This window comes from Phaenicophaeus curvirostris, chromosome 6 (genome assembly GCF_032191515.1).
Source record: "Phaenicophaeus curvirostris isolate KB17595 chromosome 6, BPBGC_Pcur_1.0, whole genome shotgun sequence".
NCBI classification, from domain to species: Eukaryota; Metazoa; Chordata; class Aves; order Cuculiformes; family Cuculidae; genus Phaenicophaeus; species Phaenicophaeus curvirostris.
Genome location: NC_091397.1, coordinates 39,581,675 through 39,607,600, shown reverse-complemented (window position 1 = coordinate 39,607,600; position 25,926 = coordinate 39,581,675). Strand labels below are relative to the sequence as shown.

Genomic DNA, 25,926 nt, shown 5'->3' with positions numbered 1-25,926 from the left:
CATATCTTGATCACAAGAGGCAAGAACCATCTCTCCTCTTCATACTTAATGAACTGCTAGTCACTAGCAGCTTCTATATTCATACATGTTCCAAACAGTTCATGGTAACTGCCCATGGATATCTGGCCTCCCACTACAACATCTGGTGGCTAACTACACCCAAAGCATCAAATTATCTTCCCAAATCAAGTGGTATTTTGGGATACACATGCTGAATAGAATCCTTTCTTAAACATTGTGTGGAGTCCAGATTTTTCTTCTTCAGACTACAGACCAGTATCTCACATGCATAGATGACATTAAGAAAAAAGCGGGAAGTGTTTTAATCTTTATTTTAAACGAATAAAATAAATCTTGGTACACAGTTTGGAAATATTTAAAGACACCAAAAAAAGAAAGGTAGATTTAAAAGCAAGTACAAAAGTGGCAGAATGAAAACAGTATTTAGTGTTTCAAGTGTGAATATATAACAACGATAGTAATTTTGAGTATTCTATTATTGCATTTGCAATAGTGAAGTAATGAGATAGTACTTCACTAAGCCCAGTGAAAAGCTGTGAAAATTACAAGTTTTAACAGAGAAGTTTTGCCATTTTAATGATGGCCCTGAAGTACTGTTCTTATCTGCATTTATGGACATGTCTGTCTATGAGGGGGAGGAAGACTACTTTCGGTCATCAGAGTATTAATTGGTACATAGCAGCTTTGTAGTGTCTAAACACCACAAAAAAGCAATATTACAACCTCTTCAGGTTCTCAAATGGAGAATTCTAGCTCGTACAAAACCATGAATTCCAGGAAAGACTGATGTATACAACCCTAAAACTAATTTTTTTCTTTTCTTTTTTTTTTATTAGTCTTTTTTTGTCTGGCTTTTTACATAGCAGTCCTAACAAAAATACTTAAGGCTTTTCATTTCTATCAAAGTGCATTATACCGCATACATAATTTCAGACCTGTAAACAACATAGTCTACATGCCATGCACTTATCCATACCAGTTTGTATGACAAATTGCAAAAGAAGTATTGTGCACGTCTTTTGTTCTGACCACAAGGACACTGTGCAAGCAAGAAATACCTATTGCTGCATGTTGTAGAATAAAATTTACTCGTAAATTCTATGCCTGATTATAAAAAAAAAATTTAAAAATCCAAAAAAACTGACAAATCCTCCAATAATATATCTTCTGCTTCAGCACCGTCCTTGTTAGAGAACTCTGACCCATCGTTTCCTTCAGGGAACTGAGTTATCTAGTAAGCTTGTTTTTTCACTAGCATGCCCCCATCTTCCTGCAATAATTTAGTTGTTTAAAAGATGAGAATGTACTTAGCTAAAAAAAGTCTTCGAAAAAAGGAGTTACATAAATATTCAGCACATTCAGCTAATTGCTTCTTACCTTATTCAAAAGCTAGGAAGTAAAATACATTTTATAGTCCTTAAAGTGAAATAAAAATACAGCATAATATAGTCTATAATGTTAAATACTCTCTCAAATTTAAAGCGTAAGTGACCCAGAGGGCTTCCTATATTTTCATTAAAGTCCTTATTTTATGTAGTTCATGCAGGTTTTTGCATACATTTTCTTCTTATTTCCCTTCCAGAGTTTAAAACTTTCCAACAGGCTTGTAGCATGCATCAGGCTGCCACATGCGAAGATCAACAAGGACTTGGTTGAGCTTTTGCATCCAAAGGTTACGCTCTTCTTTAGTATCAGCAGACAGCCAGTTCCTAAAAGGCAAAGAACCCAATGGATTATATACATTTTTATCTGCCTTTACTTAGTTATTCTGAAAAATGTCAAGCTGATCATCCATGGAAGCCCTAATAGCAGGGGAAAAGAAATGAATTCAAATATTCCACAATCCTGCTTTCAAGCTACCTGCCATTTCCATTTTCTGAAAAGTTGAGTTCATTGTCCTCACAAGACTGAAATGGGACAGCATGACAAAATAGGACTAAAAGTGAACCAAAATAGTTAAAGTGTCATCCCAAAGTCTTTCCATTTAAATAAGCTTTGCATTAGTATGTCAAAGTTATAAAGGTCTTATGTAATTTTAAATTATTGCTTGAGGCAAAACACCCCTCCCATACACATCCCATGGCGTCCCCAAAACCTTCACGATTTTATCCACTCACTTTGTAACGCAGAGTGTGTCTCTGCATTGGCTGACAAGAGTCTCTCTATCATCTTCCCTCTGAGGCCGGACAGTTATTAGTTCAAAAGTGTTGGGACGAGCACAGAACTCCCTGTTGGCAGGTTCAATCTGATGATTAGTGCAGTTAGCCAAGTTTATCCGGCCCATTGGATGCTGAAAATGAAGTTAGTTCATCAGGCAAGAATACTACAACAATTTTTTCCGTATTAAGTGAACCCCCCAATAAATTACTCCATACAAAAAGAGGGATTCTGGTTTCTGCATTTAAAAGCTGAAGCAAGATGATATAAACAATGGAACATGCCTGGCTCAGTCACATACAATAGAGCTAATAAGCCCATTCCTTATCAAAGGCCTAGGCTCTAGCAAGATATATTCCTACCCCTCAAGATATATATTAAAAAAAGCTTTTTAACCTTCAAAGTGAAGTGGAACTTCATAATAAAATACAAACTGATAGAGTAAACCCTGCCAAAGCCTAAAGAAAACAAGCACTTTAGGGATGCTCGCATCACTCTTGTCAAAGCCTATAAGCACATGGATTCATCGTCAAAAAACACCTAACTAAAGCACTGAAGTGCCCACTTCAGCTGCTTTAGCTCCCTCTATAGTCAATAGCTAGACCCCTTCAAAGAAAATTTCTAATTTCAAGGCAGTTATCTCTATCTGCTACTGAGAGAGGCTCAGCTGTATGCCTAAAGTTAGTTATAGACTTTGGCTCGGATTCTTCACACCTACAGAATACCTCATCAGAGAAACATCACAAGCTGCTCTTAGCTTGGAAGAGAGTTTGCTATTTATTGGTCATGTTCACTATACTATTTCATTATTATAATAGTCAAAATAACCAGTTACAGAAAAATGAAGAACAGCTCCATTTCAAGGAAACTTAAGAAATGGGTTGTATGTTGGTGATACATGTTCAGCCATGGGAAATTTATTAAAAAACACAATAGGATTTAAAGCGACCATTGCTCAACACTGATATATGAGCTACATTTATCTCTGCACAACAGAACAGATATAGTAGGGGTAAGCAGAGGCATTTAGTAGAGTGTAATATTGCTGTAGATGCTATTACATTAAAAGATTATAGCTGGCCCTTTCTCAGAATGATAGTGAAACCGGTCTAGAAGATTTTAAGAACAGAATCTGGAAAACAAAAAGCTGCTTTCTTGCAGACAAAAGCAGAATAGAAACCTTTTTCTTGCTTAATTCAATTTTTTTTGCTTATCTTCTATTACATTAGGCAGAGACTTTTCCCTCTCTCCTGGAAGGGAAAGAAAGTACATTGATATACTTTGGCAATGTCAACTATCAGCATATGGTCGTCTTCTGTTAGCAGAGAAGAAACTAAAGTCAGTCATCTGGATTGGCACAGAAGATCCAAAACGACCAGAGTTTGCCACAGAGTTTGGGAAAGAAAAAGGTTCTGCCAACAAACAAGCAATCGTTTAAAGGTAAATTGCTTAAGTGAGTCAGAAAAACTCTCTCAAAAGCAGTCTTTAAAAGCACCTGGAAATATTTCAGCATACACTGCGAGCACGGGCTAAGGAGACAAGAAGGTTCACCTCAGTGACCGATGGACCTCTGATCTGTCGCATTAGGCAGGCAATAACTTAAGTTTCTGTGAAGCAGTTTCAGCTACAATGTAGAGCTGCAAGAAAACTGACTGCAAATAAGATCGTCCACAATTACAACTATGCTTGTGCAATACAGAAGGATTGCCTACTCTGACACTTAATATGGTAAAGAATTAGTCATTATTTTGTCCAAAACTTAGGACAACTAGATACAGTCTGCTTATTAAGCTGTATAAGTCAGATCAATTTCAATCAAATAATTAGTCATATGACAAGAAATGGAAGGCCTTAAGACTAAAGAGGAAATTAAATATGGATCTTCCTGCACTTTTCCAATTTCCCACTAGAAAGAGGTCATTTTTTAAGTTTTCCCTGATTTCTGTCAGATTTACAATGACAAGTCCTGACCATTCTCCAAGGAATCTTTATGAGCTTGAATCTCACACTTTGAATACTTACCTGTTTTAAGCCTAAACATTACTGTCATTAAAAACGAATTGCTTGTTGTGTAGCGCATTACAGAACTTCAAACTTGAGCTCTATAAAACAGCATTACCTTTCGTTTTTCATCATCTGGGTATGTCCAATAAGATATACAATTTCCAGCCAGCACACACCAACGTCTATGCCATGCGCCGAATCCACTAACATCTTCAAACATAGTCTTAAAAAAATTAAAAACAAAAAAATAATAGAAAATAGAGTAACGTAATAACTTGAGCTTGGTTTGTACTCAACTCTTTCTACCAGGATGATTCTGCAAGTACCACCCTTCATATGGGTAAACTTAAGAGAATGAAAATATACTGGGAGAGACTTCTATTAGTACACAGTATTTATTTTCCAGATAATACAGAAAATGAGCTTACACTATCATTCTGAAGTTTGCAGCCTTTTGCTCAAAATGCACCTATCGCTGCTACTTCAAATTACCAGATTTTCATTTTGACGGTGCCAAGTATTCCCATTGTTTTAAGATAACAGAGGGTTACAAATAGCAGATACAGGATGAATAGTTCACAAAAATATAATTTATTATGATTAGGCCTTTAAGTCATCTTTGATTTACCGGTCAACATTACAAAATATTTGGCTACACTACAGGCCACACTGAGAAGCCCAGTCAGTTTAAAAGAAATAAGAAATTGATTAACATTTAAATGTTTGTGTCAGCAGTCATGTTCCTGGATGCAGGATTATACCAACGTCAAGGCCCACTTCCTTAGTACTGGAATGGAAAGTTTCACGCTTCACAATTCAGGTTATCATTTTTAATGGTGCAGGGAGTTTCAAAATCCTTACATTGAAAAAAATTCAATATGAATGTACACCATTCTTCAGGTTTTACATATTGTATAGTAGGCATACACAACAGCTTTCTTAAACTAGTACACAAAAACATAGGATAGCAAATACTATAAGCTCGTGAAATGTTTGCATCTAGTGAAATCTATTCAACTTCAATTAAGTAAAGGGAATAGAGACTGAAAGAACTGCTTGAGAAGAGCCTAAAGAAATTCTGATTTCACACAAAGTAAGAGCAAATGTTAGTGGCGTAATTAAGTGTTTTCATAGCACATTTACTGCCATCTGCTGGACACAATCTTAACACCGCCACCTATTAATACTTCCTTTTTGTTTTCTAAGTGTAAAAAATAAATAAATAAATAAAAAGACTCCAAGATGTCCTTTAAGAGTTGCTGGCAGAGAAATCAGAATCTCTCCTCACATCAGATTATAGCAAGAGGTTAACTGCAGTTCAGAATTACAAATGAATAGTGTTAAGAAGAATATGATATACAAAATCCTACAAGGTAGCTTTAGTTCAGGCATGTTAGAAGATAGACCAGGAAAGTTTTAAGGTCTAGTTCAGAGAAGGAAAAAAAAACAAAAACACCAAGGCAGTTTTAAGCTTCACAGTCACTACAAATACACGTGTGAAGCTTAAGTGACATTTAATAGAACCTGCAATTTCCAAGAAAGAAATTTGAAATTAATACCTTACCAAGAACCCTTTCTCCTCCACAGAGGAGTCCACTTGGCATTTTAACTTAAGATATATATGACCTTCCAAAGGAGACAAAAAGGGGACCTGCAAAAAAGTAAAGCAATCAGTCATTTAATGTTGACATCTCAACTTTACCAGTTCAAGCAAGCCACCTGCACCAGCATGTTAGTACTGTCTTGTTCTTAGGATCTTCAGCCGAAAAAAAGCAGTCAGTCTCAAGCAAGACAGTAATAATCACTTATTTTTTCAGGTTCATTTGGAAGCTTTTCAAGACTTATTTGCTTATTAGTTTGCTCAGGACATAGGTACAAGCATGCTTCTATGTAGAAAAACAGACACTCTAAACATGATTAAGAACTCTAAGTTTCTGCCTCAGTTTGTCATTAAATTGTTTGGAAAACATTAAAGTGTGCTTAAACAAGATTGGTACATGGATGCCATAAGCATTTTTGGCAGGTACTGATGTAGTAGTGCTTACTCAGAGAAATATTTGTATTAAAAAACCTACAAGAGGAAAAAGTAACACAAGCAGCTGTTCAACTGGTGCTTAAGATGTCACGGACAGCAACACTAAAGCTTTGGGGGTGGAAGACAGGGGATAAAGTCAGAAACATCCGTGCTTTGTCTTACTAGAAAAGAAAAAGGGTGATGGTGCTGCTCAAATACAAAGAAAGAACGATTTGCCAGGGAATAAGCATGTGTACAAAATAAAGTAGCTTTTAGAGCCATGGAATCAATTTTGATCAAACAGAATTAAATTTTGCTTGTAGTCAGGTGTAAGCCTTTATAGTTATATGTGTAGATCTTGGTGAAATCTGCAGAACACTGAAATAGATGTTATGGTTAGAAATCGATTCCCTTTGAATCATAGGCATATGGCAGTTTCCTTACAGATACGCACTACATGTGCACAAGCAACAGAATTTTCCATGTTAGACCTACTCTACTAAGACAACATGCACAGCTTGCTCACATACTTGGCCCTATAGCATAGCACAGCAAAATTTTGAGCACCAGGTAGGAGTCTGCATGATCATCTGAAGCGCAAGAACAGCAAAATGTTTCTCCATGATAGAAATAAGTTGCATCAGTACTGGATTTTTACCAGCAAAGTCAATGTTCTCCAGTGCAGCATCCTACCAAACCACAGTAAAATCCACTTCTGAATGAGGGGCCTCAAGGAAGTTTGGGTAATTCCCCACTTCATTTTTGTGGGTTTTGCATTCCTTTGTAATTTACGTCAGGACAGAATAATCTCCTTTGGAGATTATAGTTTACCAGTGAAGAGCTGCTTGACAGTAAAGCAAAAAGGCTGTGTAACATACCAGCTACAGAGAGCCTACACCATCATCCACTACCAATTACTAAAGCAGGTCTCAAAACACCCTTCCTGTACACATAGATATTACACTCTAGTCAACATTATATCCCAGTAAAAGGCAAGTGGGGTGGAGGTGGTGGAAAGAAAGTACTTTGTTGTATATCCAAGCTAAATCAAGAGAAAATGAAAGCCCCTGACAAAGCTAGCTTCCACTCTGGTGAGCCCATTCAGATTCCAACATAAGAAGTTGTCTTGCTGTCATAGATCATTTGTTAAGATATTCAAGGCAACTCTTAAGAATTTTCAAAAAAAAAAGGTTTCTTACGAGATTTTTGATTACAAATAAGAGGTGATAAGTACTAAAATAATCACCTGCTTACTTTCGAGTGAAAATATATATAGTTATCTAAAACATTTTCTTCTGAGGGAAGAAACTTTTCAGAGATTAAAGATCAGTTATTTCCTTTAAGCATATTAATTCACTTAATTCCTAAAGTAAGCAAATTATTTGAATTGCACATTTGTGCAAAAGTAAGAGCCTCACATTGACATGCTTAGTATTTTCAAAACTTTAGTTCTCTACGATTGCTTTTTGCTTAAAAAAAAGTCTTGATAGGTCGTGACAGAACAAGGTCTCAATAGAATAAGAAACAAGATATTTAGACCTCACGAGATTTTCACTTTCTTCAATGGTAATGAGTTAAATCAACACTTAGGCTATCTGTCATTTTTACCTAGTCCTCTGTTAGCAGAGTACCTGATTCTATGTTTTGTGGAGCTAATCAACTTGAAAAAGTTGGTTTAAATTTCCTGACTAGTGATCTTTAAGAGACATATCGATTTGTTTTGAAATAAGAAAAACCCTCCCCCAGTAATCCAGGAAGAAGAGTCACATGCTAGTTAAGGAAATTTAGAAATTTAAGTGGCCTAAATAACTTAGAGCCTTAGCAGCATGCTTATTATTGTAAAATACAGGGAATAGAATTCTGCAGGTCTTAAAGGCTCCTAACATATTATGTTTAATTAGTAAATATTTGTAAGCATTTACTTAGAAGAACTAAAAAAAAAAACCAAAACTGCAAAAAGGCCAGACACACATAAGCAACATGCGTTAGGAAGCAATTTCCTATTTTAAACTAAAGGATCATAGCAACCTTGTCCTGGAACATATAGCTCAACAGTTCTTTTTCCATCCCTCCAAAATTTATCTAGGGAAAAAAGAAACATGCTCAATGCAATTAGTGTAAAGTTAAGGTTTACGAAGAAAAACAAAAAAGATAGTTATACACAAAATAGGTTTTGGTCCTTTCTGCCCTGAGTTTTAACAGTGCATATAAAAGGGAGCAATGAAACTGAAAAATCCCACTGCTGCTGCAGCATTTCGTTCTGTTTTAGAAATGCATGGAGCAAGTTAAGAAGCAGCTGTTTGGTACAGCCACAGGCCAAGACAGAAATGAAGCCCTACAGAGGTGATAGTTTTTTTCTTAAGTTATCTTATAAAGGAAAATTCTTACTTGTGAGCTGAAGTTGACACATGGAAAAAAAATTAATCAAGAGATTGTTTCCCTGGAATTCTATTTGAATTTTGTGCTTGTGCTACAAAAATACTAGTCCGGTCCAGTGTCCTGTCCTACAGAGTAAACTACAAAAATTCAAACACAAATTGCTAAATACAATGTAAAAGCCAATTCGCATAACTCTGAGAACAAGGGGTTTCCAATAATCTAGCCATATACAAAATAAGATTTCTACATGTCAGTTCTGGTTAAGAGGAACGTTTATGCTGGAGGACTAAAGATGGTACTTCTCAAATTTAGACAATAACAGCAGTGCAATTTTACTGTTAAATTCTGCAGACTGTCTCAGTAGAGGACTCTCCGCTTCTATTTGCAAAAAGTAAAACTTCTAAAAAGCAAATAGGGATTACTGCAATCTAATGCACAACCGGTTCTTATTATCTCTTCTCTCAGAAGCTATAATTGCAATACTACTATCATCACAATAAGACTTAATTAGCCAAGAAGAAAATTTATTCTTATGCTGCTGTTTGGATATATAAAGATGTAATTTAGTACTACGGTAAGCTGCAGTAACTTTTGAATTCATTTAAGTTAGTTTAGAATAGCTTCTGGCATAAACACCTATTTAAAGCAGGGTTTAGGTATAAGATATTACAAGGTTAGAGATTACAATGAATGTAAGAATGTATTGTTTAACTTCTAATGGCAAGAACTAACAAATACATTGTGTTTGGACAAGGAACTAATGGTATGAAACTACGTAATAACTCTTTCAAAAAATATTAAGATAGTTTGCTTCTACAAATTTAATTGGGATACGAAAGGAAACTCGTATTCCTAACTACATTGGAATTACAATTTTTAAGTCAATTAAACACAGAAAATTTCAAACCCATCATTACCATTAAAACACACTTAATGTTTTATTTAGTGATGACTGCAAGACTAAGAGAAACAAAATATGAAGACTATGTACAGAGGTGACAACTCAATACATCAGCTTTTTGTCACTGAAAGCAAATTAGTAACCAAATGCTTTCATTATCTTGGCATAACCATACCTTACACTGAGCTACAGAAAAGAACATCTGTCATAACGTAAGCCTTTCTGTTGTATCTCCAATGTATATTTGGAAGTTTGGAATTTTTCATGACTGGAAGTTTGGAATTTTTCATGACTGGAAGTTTGGAATTTTTCATGACTGGAAGTTTGGAATTTTTCATGACTGGAAGTTTGGAATTTTTCATGACTGGAAGTTTGGAATTTTTCATGACTGGAAGTTTGGAATTTTTCATGACTGGAAGTTTGGAATTTTTCATGACTGAAAAATTTCATGATTTTCAGTCATGAAATTAAATATGAGTAACCACAACTACATATAATTTTTTAAATCTATGCATATTAAAAAAGCAACATAGAAACCTATGTTTCATTTCTAGGATGGTGATTTCACCTGAGAAAAGTAAATACAAACTCATCCATTTTTCTGGTACTATGCAATTACCTTTGGATTAGTAACCAATATTTTCCATTACCTTCTCCAGTGCAAATTTGGCATTTCCGACAGAAGACAGTGATAGCTTGTGGGATCCAACAAGGGTGAAATTAGTAGTGCGTACGGCATTAGGGCCACCTGGACTGGACATGGCTGTGGAGAAAGAAGTTAAAGTCAAGTCATAACAACACATAATCAGGATGCTGCAGGGCTTAGAAAGTTTTTATTGGTACTACTGTATGCATGCCCTACTCAGTATCCCAGAAGCACTCTTTGCAGTACAGCTCAGCAGCACATTCAGACAGTATCGTGAAGTACACCATTCCTCCTTAGTAGATCTTTTATTTCAGAAAGAAGTTTTGAAATGTTCACAAAGGACAATACAAGGCATTTTAAGAAGTCTCAAGGGGGACAGAGAGCACTCTAGGGCATGCTACAAAGCGCACATGCCCTGCAGCAGGAACTTGACTTTCAAATCTCTTAACCTCTCAAGTGACACAAAGCAGTCTTCCAGACTCTGTATGCTTCTGTTGCTATAAGTGCAAAGAGGAATATAAACAAGTACTATATAGCTCAGGCGCAGGAATCTTCACTAGTTGCAGCAGCATGGTAGGCATTCCAGAGTTCGTTTATTACCGCTGTATTGCTGCAATTTGTACTAAAGCTAGCTCAAGTATCTAATACTGCAGTCAGACAAGTGTATAACGCATTTTTATGTAGTTGGAAATACTCAGACACTGCTCTTGTCCCAAGAGTCAGAAAGACATAAACATGTTAAAAATGCTACACTCAAGCAATACTGCTTGTATGAGCAAAGCTGCTCATATTTGCAACCTTGCTCTTTATTACTTTGTTCACATCAGACTCATTTAAAAGTCCCAAATCTGTCTGAGCGCACCTTTTCAGGAAAAGGAGCTAGACCACAGGCACCCAATACCAGTTGCTAATTTTGATTTTGTGAAGAGATCCCCCATTAAACATAACAGTAACTCAAATATAAACTGGGCTGGCAAAGTGACATAATTCTGTGTTTATTACTCCCAAATTATCATCTGTTACAAGTATTACTTCGTATATACTGCTTTAGACAGCAAGCATAGATTATTCATCTTGGCATAAAATATTTAGATTTTACTTACCTGGAGTAAGAAGGGTGCTTTTCTAGAAAGAAAGAGAAAGAAAAGTTACTAGAAAAGTAATTTCTGACAATTTCTACAGAAGACTAATAAGCTAGGTTACACAGAAACTAAACCTGAAGTACTTTAAGGACAAGCACATACAGAATTTGAAAAGGAAGTCCAAACAGATGTGTTGCAACTGCATATATCCATCATCACATCTCTAGAGCTGTTAGCTGGACTATAGTTTCAGGTTTCTACTAAGATCTTCAGCCATCAGCTCAAGAAATAGGTAAGGGACACAAAGAGCCTACTATGGGCATAGCCTTATTCAGTGCAAGAATAATGCCTTTGGAAGTATTCATAACCAGACCTTGCTACAATGTTACATTCATACTTACAGAGGTAATAGATGTTAATAATCTCTTTGGAGTAATAACCTACAAAATAAATGCTTTTTTTACTAAAGTTGTCCATCACATTAGTTTGAAAGTTAGACAGTGAAACTACTGAAGGATTATCTAAATAAATTTTTAATGGATACCAGTTACAATTAGTAAGTCTTACATTGCATCCATTCAAAAAGCATTTCAGAGGAAGGAATGCTACGTATGAAAAATATTTACTACAGAAAGGTTTAGGTTTATGCATTAGCTTGGCACGGATGCATTTGTTTAAAAAGCAATCTTAGACCTTTTTCCTTCACATAACAGGGCTTCAGAATTGCATATGCTTATTAAAGCATCAATGATACAAGTATAGAAGTGTTCAGTGTGCTACTGTTGTATGTTATATATTTTCACATTAAAAAATCTCAAAGTTTAGGTGAGACTGAAACAAACTAGAATTATGTATTCATCAGTTCTTGAAACTGAAAGCTTGTGAAAGAGTAAATACAGCTTGCCATCGGCAAAACCTATAACCCCACACCAGCAAGATGCCAACAGTGCCACAAAAACATTCAATTTTAAGTAAAGATTCCTCTGCAGCAGAGCTAGAAAGCCTGGACTTCAAACTGGTTTTAATGGGAGATAGATGGAAGCGTGCTTTCAATGAGAAAAATGAAAGAAATAAAGGTCCTATTTCTGCTTGCAAAGATAGGATTCAAGTACTATTCCAACTGTTTTGAAAGATGTGCAAGTTTGTTTTTATTAAGACATCTTTATAAGGAAGAAATTGGACTCAAAATTATGAATACGCTGTGTGCCTGGCTATGGGAATGAAAAAGAGAAAAAAACCACTGGCTTGTTTAGGGTCACAAAGCTTTAATAAAAGCACAAACACTTGAAATGTGCACCCTACCCCAGCCAAAATGCTTATGTCTAAGGAATTCTTAAAACAATGGTTGATTTAAAAAAATAAAAATGTAGTGCTTTTGTTTAACACTGGGGAAAAAAGAAGTGCTACACTTGATCAATAGAACCTTTAAGACAAATCACACTGCAGAGTAGTGCATATTGACTGGTGAAGTTCAAGTGAAGAATAAAAGCACTAGATCTCTATCAAAGGCACTGCACCTAAAAAAATAAAGTTTGTAAAGCACAGCATTTTGCAGAACTAGTAATACAACTTCTCCTTCTCCTCTAATATATTTCAGACTCAAGCAACTGCTGCAGGTCCAATCTACTAAAAGCTGCAGGACTCCATAACCCGTCTGTCATTGCAGATGTTCCAAGGCAGAACATGAAAAGTAAACGCAAACAACAGATTGACTAAGACTGTGAGTGAGTTCTCCCTCAATACTGCAGTCTTCCTAGCGTAACTTGTGTTAAATACAACATACTCATTTTCAGGTTTCATTTACCTTAGATTTATTTGCTTTTTTCCTTTTATCAGTGCTTGTTACTTCTTTTCTCTGCACCTGTAATGCAAGAAAGTATGAAGAATGTATTGTACTTTCTCCCTTACATATCCACATGCTCTTAACATGAACTAATACATACCAAACTGTAAACTTCCACGTTTATTTCAAAGTCACTCGACACATCATGCCTAAAAGGGATAAGGGGGAAAAATAAATTAAACAGCCTGAAACAAAAAGATTTTCAGGGAGTGCCTTGGGGGTTTGGTTTTATTTGTTTGTTTGGGCTTTGGGTTGAGTTTGTTTGTTTGGGGGCTTTGTTTGTTTTAAAAAAGTTACTCTTTGCTTCTTCCCTCCTACTGCTCCTTAGAACTCTCCAGGGATCAGCTAGGTTCTGCTATAGAGAAGCTTAGCAAAAGTGCTGACTAATAACTAATGTCTTACTAAGAAGTCATATTTTATTCCTGCAGGCCAACAGGGCTGCTCCATTTCCACAACAGTACTCTTCACGCAAGCAGAGCTGCTATTTAAGACTTGTGTGCATTATTATTTCAAAATACTTTCTAGAGCAAAAGGGGAGTGAGGAAAAGGGATAGATAATCTGAGTGCATCTACCATTTCTCAGATTGCACCCCTCAGTCCACTGCTGGCACACATTTGTACAAACAGATAGGGTTTATTGAGTAAATAGCTTTAAGTGAGAACTCCACTTGGGTTAGACTTTAAAAGAGGAGTTTGCTTATTTATTTTGGAAGACTTTTGCTAAAAAACAGCCATTTGAACTCACAATGCTTTTTTAGCTAACATACAAGAGTTAGTTTTAGAGTACTTTTTTTTCCAGATACCAAACCCAAACAGCTACAGAAAACATTAGTTGCTGCAAAAGAGAAAACACATATCTCAGGCAGAGCAATCCATCTGTCATGGCAGGTGTTCCAGGAGAGAACAAGAGTAGAAAAAGCAAGAAATAAGTTAGCTGATGAACAGTAGAATATAGTCCAGATTGCTCTTTTGGGAGAGGTGCATTCCAGCTATTTCTCGAAGAAGGAAATACTCATACCCCAAGATCTCGCCGTATTTGTTTGCAGAATACGACATCCTTATATGAAGATTTTAAGCATTTTTATTCGTGCTCCACCATCAGAGTTGAAACTTGCTCCAGAATAGTTTCTTTATACTTACATAGTAAATGTTGTGGTAAAAGTAAGAGCATCTCCATTCAGGGAGCTGGCAGTACTTGCTAATGGAGTGGCAACCATATTTCCTGCTCCAGATCTCAGTATTATTACATAGTAGTAATTTGCTGCTTCTGTAAATACATATCAGATGGGTTTGTTACCTAGAAGTGTCTAAGACCTTTCAAGTACTGCATGGCCATTAAACATCTCTCATTTTGAGCCCACATAAACAGTCAATATTTGCTTATAAACTTAGTCTTTAAACAAGTTTTTTTTCTTACTGTGTCTACTAGTAAAACAGTCTTCACGATATTCACAACAGTTTTATTACTGACTTGCATACCTTGAGCCAGACCTACACTATTCAGTGGGTGAGAGGAAGAACTTTAAGATTAAGTGTTGAATCAGAGTTCCTCACACACTGTTGTTATTCTCTAGGCCTACCAGCTGAACCATACATTGGCTTTTGCTACTGCTCATTCTCATACTTTTTTCCAGTCCTATCAAAGAACTGGTTATCCAGGCAACTCATTTCCTTAACTTATCACACAAGGGGCAGGGGAGGGGCGCAAGGAAAGACAACCACAAATGCACATCTCTATAGTGTCAGGAGATAATTTGGAGTTTGCGCAGCAAATTCCTGAACAGTAAAGCAAAAGCATTGCCTAACATCAAAGCATGTTAAGAAAAAAAAAAACCCAAGCCATTTGATTGCTCTGTTGCATAGGACAAGTCACAGCTTTCCAGAACAACCATTGAAGCCTCCATTAAGCACTGATTTATACTCTTTATATTCCATGTTCTCTTTAGGGATGAAAGCAATTAATAGACTACGTGGTACACACAGTATAGCACTTCCAGAATAAAGTTTGGATAACAGGTAGTTCATAAATGTTTGTTTAGACAAGTCAGGTTTGAGAATTACTGACAGTAACTAAACTGAATTTTTTGTAACTATTAAAGAAGCTTTCCTATAAGGGAGATTGTCTCGCACAACAAAAACTAACACATTGGGAGTAGGGTGGGCATCATAAATTAGGTCAGACATTTACATTTATATTCATGGCTGTGGTTTTCTTTGAAGTGACACTTATTGCATAGGACACTTAAAAAAAATACCAACAAGGCTCTGTATGAATTCATTAGCAGAAGTTTTACAACCAACTTTAAAAAAAATCCTTGTCCAATTACTTTTGTCCTCGAGTTCTAGTGAGGCAAACAAGAGGAACCTGTACAGCTACAATCCCATTCTGTAGCATTATATAAAACAGCAATGGTTACTTGGTAGACTTGTGGATTATCTAAATCACATAAGTTTACTATGTTCCAGGATAAGACTTTAGATCTACAGAGAGAGATTGCCAGATATTCTTCTGGAACAAAAGAAACAAATCCACATTTTAATGCTTTGATTACTTAAAATATGACAACAAGATAATGAAAGACTAGTCTTAAGTTAAATATTTTCAAATGTTAACAAAAGGACTGAAAAAAAAATAAATGAGACTTAATGAGCATTTCAAACAACCACAGACATTAGAATTTAATCATATATAGTACTGGACTTGCATTCATCAAAAAAAATCCAAGGCAGCAAGACGAAAGCTTAGCCAAAAAGCAGATCAATTAAATACAATTGCCAAATTTTTGTTATCCCCAGAATTCTGAGAAATGCCAAACACAGAAGACCAAAAAAACAAGGACAATGAACTGAAAATACGGGGTGAGGATGGGGGAAGGCAGAAGGAAGGAGCAAAGCTTTCAGCTGCTAGTTTTACCTGGTTTTTGAACTGTACCGCATACAAAGTCTGCTTTTAGAGGTAGACGCATTTCTGAAATGGAAACAGATCCCCTGGAAGGAGCAAATTCAGTGGATGGAGAAGCAGCTTTACTTCTTTTACTATGAGGTCCCTCACTCTTCAGTTTATTCAGTTCCTCCAATAAAGCAGTTCTCTTCTCAGCTGCATAGAGAAGTTAATTATAGTGGTAACAGAACAAATAATAGTACTGAACATTTTCTTTGCCATATGTAAAACGCAACAGAAATCTTAACCATCTTCCAGAATAGTAGGAATATTGCAGACAAGAAAGACAGAAAATGTCTTCTTTCCTACAGAAGTGAGAGACAGTTTTATCCACTCCTGTTTTTCAGGTGAAAAAAAATATTTTGCAAACTTGTCACTTTACTAAATGCATTGCCAGAGTTCATCAGTTCTCCCTAAAGTATACATATAAAGAAATTTAACTTGAGTCGAAAAACCTACTTGCAAGGAGAAGTAGTCTCTCTGCCTCTGCTTCTTCTTGTGACCCTTTTCCATGTTCCTCATCAAAACAGCAGTTCAGAGCTTGACTGGCTTGATAAATCACTGTTTGCTGCATGTTGATCTCATTATTCAGCTCCTAGAGTAAACCAGCAGTAAAAATAATCAGGAAGAAGAGAGATTTAGTGTTACATTCTAACAAGGAAATGCCTTGAGATTAGCATTTTGGGGGCTATGCTTGAAAAAAAAAAAAAAAATAAAAAATCAGACCACTTAGATAGCAAGCTACAAAAATCTTGCAGTTTACAGTAACTTCTGCAAAGGAATATTGCAGCACAGCTTTTGACTTCAGAGGTATTTTAACATGGTGAGGAATGAATTACTTCAATGTTTGTATGCTCCATATCCAGTTTAGTCTTGCCTTTACTAGTGGAAGCAGCACATTCAGCAACGTAGGTGAACAAGGCACCAATTAAAGATCAGAATATTGTATACTGAAAGTATGTAGTTACGAATCTTCCCTAATTCAAAGGCAGAAATAGGATACAGATTCCCCACCCCCTTCACAAAACAATCATTTGTTCTGTTCAGACTTACTTTATAGCACAAACCTTTGAAAATATGCATTAGCTGTTCAAATTATGCATTGTCATTCCCTACCGTTAGGTACTTATGCTTAGCAACCTAATTTCGCAGTTCTAAGTGGTATGCTAACATCCTGGACATCAACAGGGAAAATTAAGCAAGGGAACAGTAAAAGAAAGGATTTTCAAAAGTGTATTACATACCTGCATTTTCTTTTTGATATTGACTTGATCAGATGGGCCATTCTTTTTCATTTCTAGCTTGGAAGCAACATCTTCTTTGCGAACAATGATTTGCTTTATTGACGGACGTTCAGTTTCTTTAAATCTTTGAGATCTATATGCATCAACACTTTTAAAAGAGGAAACTCCATTAAATGTTTTACAGGTTTGGAAGCATTGGTTTTATATATACAGATATGTATCAGGTATTGTTGCTTTCCAACTTAACCAAGTGGCTTTAAGAAAGTATCCTATCAATTAATTTTAAGTTTGAGCAAAATAAAGACTGCACAGAGGCAATCTTTCGTAAAAGCTGAGATCTTGGAAAAAACTTCATTTATATTTTAAGCAGTACACTTCATTAGGAAAGTTAAAAAAGCCAATGTGTCAATTTGCACAGATACAGAATCAGGTATAGTTTTTTGCATTTATTACCTATATGGAAGGTTGCGATCTTCTGACATAGAACCAATACTGTCTCCAGATTCTGCCTTGGGTACTTCTGTTCTTTGGAACTTCTCAGACTTCTGACTCACATCACTGATACTGCTACCTTCACCACTTGACTTACAGGGAGAAACAAAGGCCTGAGAAGAATAAGTTGTATTACAGATATACATCAACATTAACCATTATCTGTTTTCATTGTTTTTCCATATAAATAATAAATTTAGAGTTCTGCTTACTATTATTTAACAGACATTTTACAAATGTTTCCTCAAACACAGAGCAAGCCATTGTATTTATTTCAAAGACACCAACAGATCATTGAACTCGAGGAGATTTCACCCTTATTTTCCAAACTGGTAAAATTACCCAATTACTTATCTTCAGATTTTCATCAGTAAGCACTTCACTGAATGCACGTATATCACTTGAAGTCCAGCACAATACATGTATATACTCAAGCTTGATTCAGCAGCAGTTAAACCACTTGTTTAGCAGATCACTCAATACGCTATGCTATTTTCAGAGGAAAATATCTTTATTTCATTATGTTTTCATTAGCGAAACTTCATTTGCAACATCTCTAACTGCCCAGGTACCACAATACAACAAAATATCACTGTTGGCAACCAAATTGTACATCTCAGCATGATAAACAAGTCTTTCCCCACCTTCTAAGAATTCTCACCTCTGGACCAACAGATTCCACTAGAGGGGTTAACAGAGACATTGATGAAATGTTCAATGACTCCTCCTGTTCATCCTCATCACTTTCACCTTCCAAACCTAGGCTCATTTCTTTCTTCAGCTTTTCTATGTCTGGACCGTCCTCTTCAAGAACTTCAAAAATTTCATTTATCACTTTTGAGCTATTCATCTCGTCATCCACACTCATTTCAATTTCGTAAACTTCATCTGAAGGGTGATGTTTTAAAAATATTAGTAGCATCATGACTAAACTCATAATTCTCATTGAATAAACAGAAACACGTTAAGACATAAGATAACTATTTTTGCTTTTCAGTATGTTTAATTAAAAAGCACTTATAATCAGGTACATAGAATCCTAAATTATAATTCCATCCTTATTAAAATATACTGCTGCCACATATACTGCATAATTGATACAGAAAGGGTACAGAAACACGCACTTAGACAAGTTTCAATATTTTAGTTCAAAGGGGTCCAAAACTTAACTACATTGCTGCATGTAGAGCAGCAATTTCTATCCTTTACCAATAAACTTTTAATATCCGCATTTTAATATTCCTGAAGACTTGAATGTCAAAAGAGAAGGGTTACGATAAAAGAAATTTCACAATTTGTTTTATGTAAAACTCTGAAACACAGGCGTGTTAGCGAATGTACAGTGAATTCATTGTTCAGACTTGAAGAATATTAACACTCCTCTGGACAAGCAGCAATAGATGGCTAAATGCATTAATATACATCCACTCAATACAAACCTTTCGGTATCTCAGCAAGTTGCTTGAGTTTTGAGACAGGCATTGTTTTTACAGGGCTCTTCAGCGGGCTGGGTTTATCAGTCTCTTCACACTTAGGAGCATCTGAGTAGTTCATAAAAAATAAGTCACTAAAGATTAAATGAAGTCTTTGAATCTTTCTTTTTCAGTTATTGAATTTTGTAAGTTTGATAATATAGCTGACAACTTACATAAAGCCTGCTAGATTAAGTATTCTAGTTAGCTTGCTGCCAAAAAAGCAGCACATTGTAGTAGATACCCTCCACAACCTGTAGAGCTAGACTTCTATCCTATAATTGGAAAATTGATAGCACAAGAGAACAATGAAACCATAGTAAAGTGCAGCCACTCAAGCAAAAAGGGAAAATTTAACAAAAAAAAAACCTACTAAATCTAATGGAAGAGTATTATCTTCTTTTTCTAAAAGCACATCTCATAGACTTTATGGGCAAATAGGCTATAAGAAGCCTAAATCAAGTTCACCCTTTTTTTCACAGAGAAAAGAGCCTCTGCACAGTAAGTGCTCAAAAGAGCGCCACAGACTTCTTTTCACGTGATATTAATTCTCATAGTAAAGCATAAGGGGATACAAGGGAAGAGTTCCCTCCCACTGGATTATTGTTGAAATTTGGATACCTACACACAGTATAGATTAAATCTATAACTAATGATTGTCATTCAGTCTCCCTACAATTAACACATATGAAAGCGTAAAGCATTGGTAAATCCACTAAGAAATGAAAAGGCAGTCTTGCCTCATCAATATTTCAAGTGGTATAGGAATGCAGAGTATTAGAAGATGTAGACAAATCAGCAACCAAATAAGAGGTCCAGTTCTATATGTCCATGCTACCAGCCTCTTTATCTGCTCATAAAGATCAAGGACAGTGTTTCAGTATTAGCCACAGGTGAACAGCGGCAGTTCTTACCCGAAGACTCCAAGCTGGGAGACTTTGCTGGCCTTTGACCTGCTGGTGTGTCTTCTGTCGATCCAAAAGCAGTGGCATCTGAACTAAGAGGGTGTTTTGGACTAGTCCGAGATGGGCTCTCCTGGCAAAAATTAAAACGTGATACATTCAAGAAGTAGTGTTCAAAGTGACTAAAAAAAACTACGAGAAAGAAAGACATGAACACCTGAAAAAAAGAGGTTGCCTATGCAATATTAAGAAGAATCCTACTTAATTCTGTAACACATTCAGCTGAAACACTGAATACTAAATTGAATGTTTGTGTGAGGAGCTTTCTTATATAAAAAAGCATAATAAACATCACCAAAAAAATTAGTTGGCTCAAAGCACTGTCATTTGTCTCCTTAGCTGACTCTGTAAGACGAAAAAAATCCAAAGATTTTTTTTAATAATCATACAAACCACTTGACCAGCAGTCTTGCTTGCACAGCCTGGGCATTCAGAAAGCATAGGTTTTCATCTTTTATTTACATTTGCATACTTATGCCTGTGTTCAGGACATGTTAAAACAATTCAGACCATCTTTTGATACACACAGAGGTAACACATTACCATTTTAGCTTCTGGAACTTTTCTCTGTGAACTTTGACTTCTCTCTGCACTCCACAGATTGCCTCTATCAAACCGGCCCCGAAGACATGCAAGTTCTCTTTCACGTTCCTAAGCAAATAAAAGGGAATGAGGGTAAAGCCAACAGCTTTAGGATGGCAAAACATTTCCTATTGCTCAGGAAGGTGCAGAGCAGTAAGAATTTTCCCCAAGCTTATAACCAAACTATGAACGTACAAAGTCATACCTGTTTAAGCTGAAGAGCTAAATTGGCAGTAGAGGAATTTTCATTTTGTTTAAGAAGCCTTTCCTGGATTGTCCTTGTATTTGGGGTAACAATGGGTGTTCTGCACCCTGAAGTATTCGTAGCAGGACTCCGTGTGGTATGCTCTTGACAGCGCTCCCCAAAGCGTTCCAGGAAGGGCTTAATTCCTGATCCCCCTACAAGAACAATTGTTTTGCATTGAAAGAAACTCTCAAAAACACAAAGAAATTGCTGCAATTTTGCAGCTTGCTGAAGTCTCTCTACAAGGCAATTAAGCTGCCACCTTTACAGCTCTTACTCTGTTACACTTTATACAAACAAACTCTGAAGTGCAAAACGCCACAGTAACAGAACACAAACTAATAAAGCAGCAAATCAGAGCAAACAGATATCCTTCTCTTACTACAGTCCACACGTGATCTGCCAGTTATTTAAACTGGTTTGCTTTTTCAACATTTCCTCTACAATCAGCCTCACTTACATCCTTCATATAAGTGGGCATTCTAGTACATAAGGCAGATACATTGTTTGACATCCACTTCACTTAGAGTTTGTCTTTTATCATCAGTATCTTTAGAGATAAACATTTGCTCCACTAGGCATCATTTCAAAGAGTTCAAGCTGTTAGTCCAAGTTTCTGACCCAATAAGCAGTTGAATTTAAAGCTGGGGATGATCACTTGTTTCAACATCAATGCTACCACTGAAAAGAAAGACATCATGGAAAGTTCAAGCATCTATCTGGCATTTATCTTTGATTTCTTCTAACATATGCAGACTCTACCTTATATCAATTGGATACACATAGTATCCTGAAATTTGAAAGCAGCTTTGAATAGTCTCTATTAACTGATGTTAACAAGATGCATGTTTACATAGAGAGAAAAGTAAAATTGCTTTTTCTCTCAAGACTTATTAAAACCACGTCCAAGGAAATATTCTTGCAAACTATGGAATCTGTACAATTTATAATAATTATCACAGAACTCTTCATGACTTGAATAAAGTCACAACTGGAAATAGGCATTATCTGATATATTACCATAATTTCTTAACTAATGTGTACTTTTCAACAGAGGACACAAGCCTAATTTGAACGAATATTTGTTGAAGCTGAAAAACAGCTTACCTGGTGTTGTGGGTTTACCCTTAGGTTCAAGTTGCACATGTGTTCCTTTGACTGGCTCTTCTTTGTACTGAACTGGTTCAGGCAAAGTTGATTTTGCTGTTTGCGTACGCTTTTCAGTTTTCTGAGGGATGCAGAGATTCTCCGTTCGGGGTTGTTGTACTTCAGAATCTTTAGAACAGGGAACAGTGACTCTTGAGGATTGTGTTGAAAAATTGTTTGGATCCTTAACAAGGGAAAAAGAAATAACGTTAAGGTAAGACTGCACACTCTTATTCTGCCAAGAGGGAAAAAGAATGAAAGCATTTTGCATGGCACACTAACATAACACTCCTATTCCGTCAACAACAGACAAAGCAGAGAACAAGTGTCATAAGCTTTTGGTAAATTTTTTTTAATCCAGTACTTCAAATTGTTTCAGCAATTGATTCCAGATGCCTTTGCCAGCTACTTTAGGTGCTTGCCCACATTTCCTTAAACAAGGCTGCACATGGTAGACAACTGTCATTTCATAAATGGTATAAACTAAACAATAATCCAGCATTTTGACTTAATTTTCATACAATAATATTTACAAATATAAGTCATTCAACTATATGAAGTTACAGAGTGAAACCCCGGCCAAGCTCCCTCCTGATGGTCAAATCAATCAGCTTAACATCAACTTTTACAAGACTTAAGTACACTCATCTTTAAGTCTCAATAAAGTGGACTGTAAGCTATTTCAAGTCTGCTACTAAAAAGGGTTGCAATAAAGCAAAAGTTGTAAATAGATGAAGATTGCTCACACCAGATCTTTCTATTCGGATTTAAAAGTTATGAGTTAACACTTGTCATTTCCCCCCCCACACCCCCGAGACTCAAATCAATTTTTTAATCAGCAACCAAATCAGACACTCACCGCTATATTTGAGTTTGCTGGTTTATTAATAGAAGCCTCAACAAGCCTTTGAGAACAGGATGCAGCTTCCTGCTTTACACTGCTACTATTGATTCTAGCAGATGCTCCACTTGTAGTGGACAATTTGGATAAACAAGTAGTGCCAGGCTGTTCTTGTGCATTGTTTTGCTTTGCAGATGGATGACTTAGGTCATCTTCCCAGGAACCAATTGTAGCAGCAAGGTTAGCTAAACGGCCTCTTCTCCCAATAGGGGTATTACTTGCCAGGGTATTAGATGTCTGCTTAGGTGGAGAAACAGACAGATCTTTTGACTGGAGGGGAGACAGAGGAGCACATTCAAGGGGATCTGAAAAAAAGAAAAACACATTTATCTTGTTAATTATAATATATTTTACTGAGACATTTGCATCTTTAGCATTTTGCTAAATATTTAGTTCATCAACAGTTAGATGTTCTTGCTATCAACAACACCAAGCTACTAGCTCTGAAGGTATTGAGACTAATTGAATTAATGTAAAGCTTATTGCAAAGCCAACACATTTTTAACCAAGCAGTTTACTAGTTTTATGTCACTGACGTGATAAACAAGGCATGACACCAGCAGGAAAAAAATAATTAAAAAAAATGTATAAGCTGTAGTCAACAGCTTCATTATTTTAGGTCTTTCCCAGTGCTGCCCAAGAATTATTTATGAAAACATTAGTGTTCACACACACAAAAAAAAATCTTCTGCTAGCAAACATTGAAAATCACCAATACTGCTTAGCAAGTGAAACACACCCTCGCTATCCCAGCAGCGCCGCTGTTCTGCCAATTTCTGCATTCGTGCTTTGACTGAAAGGGTTGCAGGAGTTTCTGATTCGGTGTTTGTTTTCTCTTTCTCAAGAGGCTGAACTAATGAAGCCCTGTTAGGAGTAGTTACGTGCAACTCTGAAGTCATCTTAGGAGAACGATGGCTCGTGGAACTTGAAGGAACTGGTTGTATGTTCTCTGAACTGGAAGCTTGAGTTTCCATATTGTCAGGACAGAGCCTCTTTGACGGTGATGGTTTTGTACCAGGTTTCACTGTTCAGGTCAAAGTATTCAACCAAATTAGTATTCAAACAATCTAAAATATTTTCAGAGGCAGTACAAAACTTTATTTGCATTAAAGTTATGCTTTACAAATACCCTGATACGCTTCCCCAAAAAGTGCCCTTCCCAAATTCTACCAAGCACAAGGCACTATCTTTGGCATTGTACAATTACTTTTAAATAGCTTACTAATTACTTGGAGCATCTGCTGTCAGGTTAAGCTAAACATTAGCCAAATTCAGTCTTACTGGTCATGTAACCACACCCATTGCTATTTAGTTTAAAGATAAACACTAAGGGTTTTCACTTGCCCTAAGAAAACAAAGGAGATGGAACTTATAGAAAAAGACAGTATTTATTAAATACCTTCTTCACCAGGAAGAGAAGCCTGGTTACCAGTTTCTAACAAAGGCTCTCTGACTCTCTTGGTCTGCATTGTGGGTCTCGCTCCCATTTTGGGCCGCTCTGCCATTTTCTTCTGCAGGTTCTCTCGCCTGGCACGGGTTCTTTCAAGAAGTTTCTGAGTAGCCAATAAATCATGTGTTACCATACATTGATAAGTGCATTAACAAGTAATAGTTCAAATTAAAACTGTTCGAATTTTATATAGCATATACAAAGATCCACAAGACCAGAAATTTATAGTGAAGGCTACAATAAGACCAGTGCAGCTCTCAGATGTTGCTATCTGATTTACTGCAATGCCATGTGATAGAGATATTCACAGTCTGGTTTTCTGGCTGGCTATATCCTCCTGAAAGCAGAATGGAAAAAAACATGTTTTCTACGCTGCCAACTTCATGGTTTTCCTGCCTACCTCCTTTTTCTTAGTGTGATAACCCTGATCCTCCATGCTTTGATTTCACCATTGCAATATCCACAGCTTCTCCCATTTTCAGCAAGTACCTGTTGGATGAAAGGCAGACCACACTGCAGCACATTCCAAGCTACCTTCTTGCTAGCTGGGCAGCCAGTTTGCAGATATACTGCAAGTTGTTTTGACTACCAGACAGATAACAGGCTACAGCCCTTTCTTCACAGAGGCAATCGTTTGGGTCTTTTCACTTAGCCACAAACTGTCATGAAAACTGTATAAACAGTTAAGTCTGAGACACTCATTCTTATATTAAGAAAAGGGGAAGTAAGTCAGTAGATTCCCTACAGATCATTAAATGAAACAGTGTCTCCCATTACATTGGCTTACAAAGGAAACCAGGCTGAAGAGATACAAGCAGTGGCAAAATCTAAAAAAAGAAGAGAGGGTTCTATAGAGCCTGAAGGAGTCAGAAACTCTTAAAAGTAATTACTTTTTTTACTGAATCACCACATGACAGTCTTAAACTGTCAAGTCTTGCTAGTCTGCTAAATCATACTGTCAAGTTACCTGATCAGCATTAACTTGCTAGCAAAATAAACAGCACTGAAATGGTTGCCAAGTGATCATAAAAAAAACCCCAAACATTCAACAAATTAAACATGTGGTTGTTAAAAGTAAAAAAAAAAAAAAAAAATTACTATTACCTAACAACATTCTCTTTCATTTCCTATCCATTGGGAATTTGAGTACTATGATCATATTCTGTATTAAATAACTGTTTTGGTAAAAGTTCCACACTAGCAGAGAATGGTTCCTTATAGTTTGCAAGTTTGAAATAGATTGTGCTTTGGGGTTTTTTTTAGTGTTTTTTTTCATCAGTTTGGTTTTGAGGGGGAAGGTTTTAAGGCTGCATTTATAAATCTATGAATCAGCACACAGTTTGACCATATCTAAAGGATACTTAATTACTCCTGTGATCCAGGTTTTAAGGCACTTTGAGATGAGAAATTACACGATTGGACTAACAGCCTTTAGAGGGAAGCAT

At 36.3% G+C, this 25,926-nt stretch overlaps 1 protein-coding gene across 2 annotated transcripts; it reads right to left on the bottom strand.

Annotated features, from left to right (window-relative positions):
* Positions 1–879: 879 nt before the first annotated feature.
* On the bottom strand, positions 880–24,580 carry ANLN (anillin, actin binding protein). 2 transcript variants are annotated; one of them, XM_069859853.1, is made up of 24 exons: positions 24,431–24,580; positions 23,771–24,055; positions 22,990–23,336; positions 22,092–22,314; positions 20,946–21,139; positions 20,702–20,809; positions 20,111–20,231; positions 19,164–19,265; positions 18,386–18,612; positions 17,686–17,837; positions 17,233–17,380; positions 16,448–16,583; positions 15,962–16,144; positions 14,188–14,314; positions 13,148–13,196; positions 13,009–13,065; positions 11,606–11,644; positions 11,226–11,247; positions 10,127–10,239; positions 8,225–8,278; positions 5,747–5,833; positions 4,298–4,405; positions 2,139–2,311; positions 880–1,730 (listed from the first exon to the last, which is right to left on the bottom strand). In XM_069859853.1, the coding sequence occupies exons 1-24, from the start codon at positions 24,534–24,536 to the stop codon at positions 1,607–1,609; spliced, it is 3,285 nt and encodes a 1,094-aa protein (XP_069715954.1). In that variant the 5' UTR covers positions 24,537–24,580; the 3' UTR covers positions 880–1,606. The 2 variants fall into 2 exon arrangements, with proteins under 2 accessions (XP_069715954.1, XP_069715955.1); XM_069859854.1 differs by lacking the exon at positions 8,225–8,278.
* Positions 24,581–25,926: the final 1,346 nt, after the last annotated feature.